Raw genomic sequence first — 2,077 nt, 5'->3', positions numbered from 1 at the left:
CCAGGGCATCGCTGGATCCCACCTTTCTACATTCTCATCTGAACCCAATTTCCTGCCTCTCTCCTGTAAAGACCGGTAAGGCTGTGATTTGAGTATTGTCCAGGCAGCAGGTAGTGGGGTTGGTGGGGCTTCCTGGAAGAAAGCAATAGCCTGAGAAGGCTGCCTTTGGCATCAGAGGACCCTCCTACTTCCTTTGATACAATAATGCCTTCAACAGCTGCCCCTCTTCCAAATGTCCTCAGCCTCATCTCCTTTAAGACAATAGTTACTGCCAGCTGGAGAGGCCCCCAGAGCCTGATGAAGGGCTTGAGACCAATGCCAGAAAATGTACTATAGCTCTTAATGCCCAGGGCTCACAGCTGCATTTTGCACCTTGGGTAGGTAGTGTGGGGAGTTTCGAGTCATTCCAGGGTTGCTGGTGGCTGAAGCAGAAGAACAGAGAGAGACCCAAGCAAACAGCCCCTGAGTCTCTGGCTGGGACAGTTCTGATGTCATTCCAGGAAGGTTCTGGCAAACTCAATGAGAATGACATCCCTTGGAGTTGGGCTACAAAGCACCTTGAACGTGGGGGGTGGAAGGGTAAGCCTTCGTCAAGACAGTATCATGAAATGGGACCAACCCTCCCTCAAGTCCAGTGTGTCTCCAGCTGATGCTGGGTTTAAGGAGCTCTAGGATTCTTGATCTTCTTGCTGAATCGGAAGTCCCCAGGTGGGCTGGCTTCTTCACACTGCGGCAGTGTGTTCCTCTACTGTTGACCACAGTGTATGTGCGGGAAAGAACTGATGTTCCAGGCCCCACTAGTGTTGGCCCAAGGGGGCGCCCACAGAGAGGTTGTGAGGGTACTGCCCCAGAACTGAAGGGAAGGAGGAGCAGTCAAGCCTGGCCTGAGCAAAGAGCCAGGAGAGGCAGGGGCCTTGGGAGGGACGCCAGAGGGCCATGGCCTATGTGGACTCTGGCTTTTGGGGCCTTGGGTCCCAGAAGTTGAGGCCAGGCCAGAGAGGGCCAAGATCAAGCCTTCAGCCAGAAACAGCAGCAGGCAGGACACATGCCCTGCAAGGGAAGCCAGGCTGGTGGACAGACAGTGCAGTCTCGGCAATGGCAAATATGGGACATGGAGAGGGGAGGGCACCACGGGCAAAGCCATCACCAGTTCCTTCTGGGACAGCCTTCACCACTTCTCCAGCTCTCCAGAGTCGCCTGGGACTTCAGGGACAACCTCTCTTATGATTGATAGGGAGGCTTCTTGCACGTGACAGGAGTGGGGGGATCCCCCAAGCCCTGGGCTTTGCATACAGTGGGTGCTTTATCAATGTCTGCTGAATAGCTAAGCTAAAAAGACCTGTGAACTTGCTGATCTGGAACTTGATGTTGGAAGAGTCTTGAGGGCAGTGTAAAATGACAAGGCATCAAAGCCATTCGGAATGTCACTCACTCATGACACGCAGACATTACCCGTCCACCCAGCTCTGAGCTCCCCACTCTAAGAGGCCAGATGGGACGTGGTCAGCGCCCACAGTCAGGGCTGGGTCTCCGAAATCAAACACTGGCCCTTTAGGCACAGTGGCACATTCAGATCCGAAATCAACCTTTAGCAGGGGGTGGAATTGACCCTATTTGACTGCGAGGAAACAAGTTGAAATAACTTGCTGAATGCCCGGCAGCTCCTGATTTGGCCACTGAAACTCAAATTCTGTCTGATCACACAGAATTCGCTCGCTCTGCCAGACGACATCGCAGGGACCACATTCTCCCCACGTCCACCTGGCCTCTGGAGTCCTGGGGGCTGGGGGCGGCTGGAACCTGGCTTCCCTCGAGCCCTGAGTTTCCTTAGGCTTCCGGCAGGCGGCGCCAGCCTCCTCCCCAAGTCCCAGCGCGAGATGGGAAGGGGGCGGTGTCCCAGGTTTCAGATGGGCGCCCGCCTCCCATTAAAGCCCACTTCATGGGGACTGGAGGCCTAGAAGCGATGTGCATAACGGATCCGCAAAGAAGGCTAAAGTACTCTGGCCCCAGGACCCCGGGATGTGCAGCCTAGGGGTGGGGTTGAGGTCCCGCGGTAGGGGAGGTCCTAGGCGGGGAC

General features: G+C 55.6%; 1 protein-coding gene across 1 annotated transcript in view; it reads right to left on the bottom strand.

The window, feature by feature from the left end:
* EBF4 (early B-cell factor 4) overlaps positions 1 to 2,077 on the bottom strand; it is an 88,977-nt gene that overhangs the window by 5,476 nt on the left and 81,424 nt on the right. The window contains exon 13 of the mRNA XM_011975467.1: positions 1,453 to 1,549. Coding sequence (XP_011830857.1) covers positions 1,453 to 1,549 — 97 coding nt within the window. The remainder of the gene's footprint in view (positions 1 to 1,452; positions 1,550 to 2,077) is intronic.

Source organism: Mandrillus leucophaeus, unplaced genomic scaffold (assembly GCF_000951045.1).
Source record: "Mandrillus leucophaeus isolate KB7577 unplaced genomic scaffold, Mleu.le_1.0 Scaffold101, whole genome shotgun sequence".
Lineage (NCBI taxonomy): Eukaryota > Metazoa > Chordata > Mammalia > Primates > Cercopithecidae > Mandrillus > Mandrillus leucophaeus.
The sequence above is the reverse complement of the archived record's forward strand: the minus strand, read 5'-3'. Positions and strand labels throughout refer to the sequence as shown.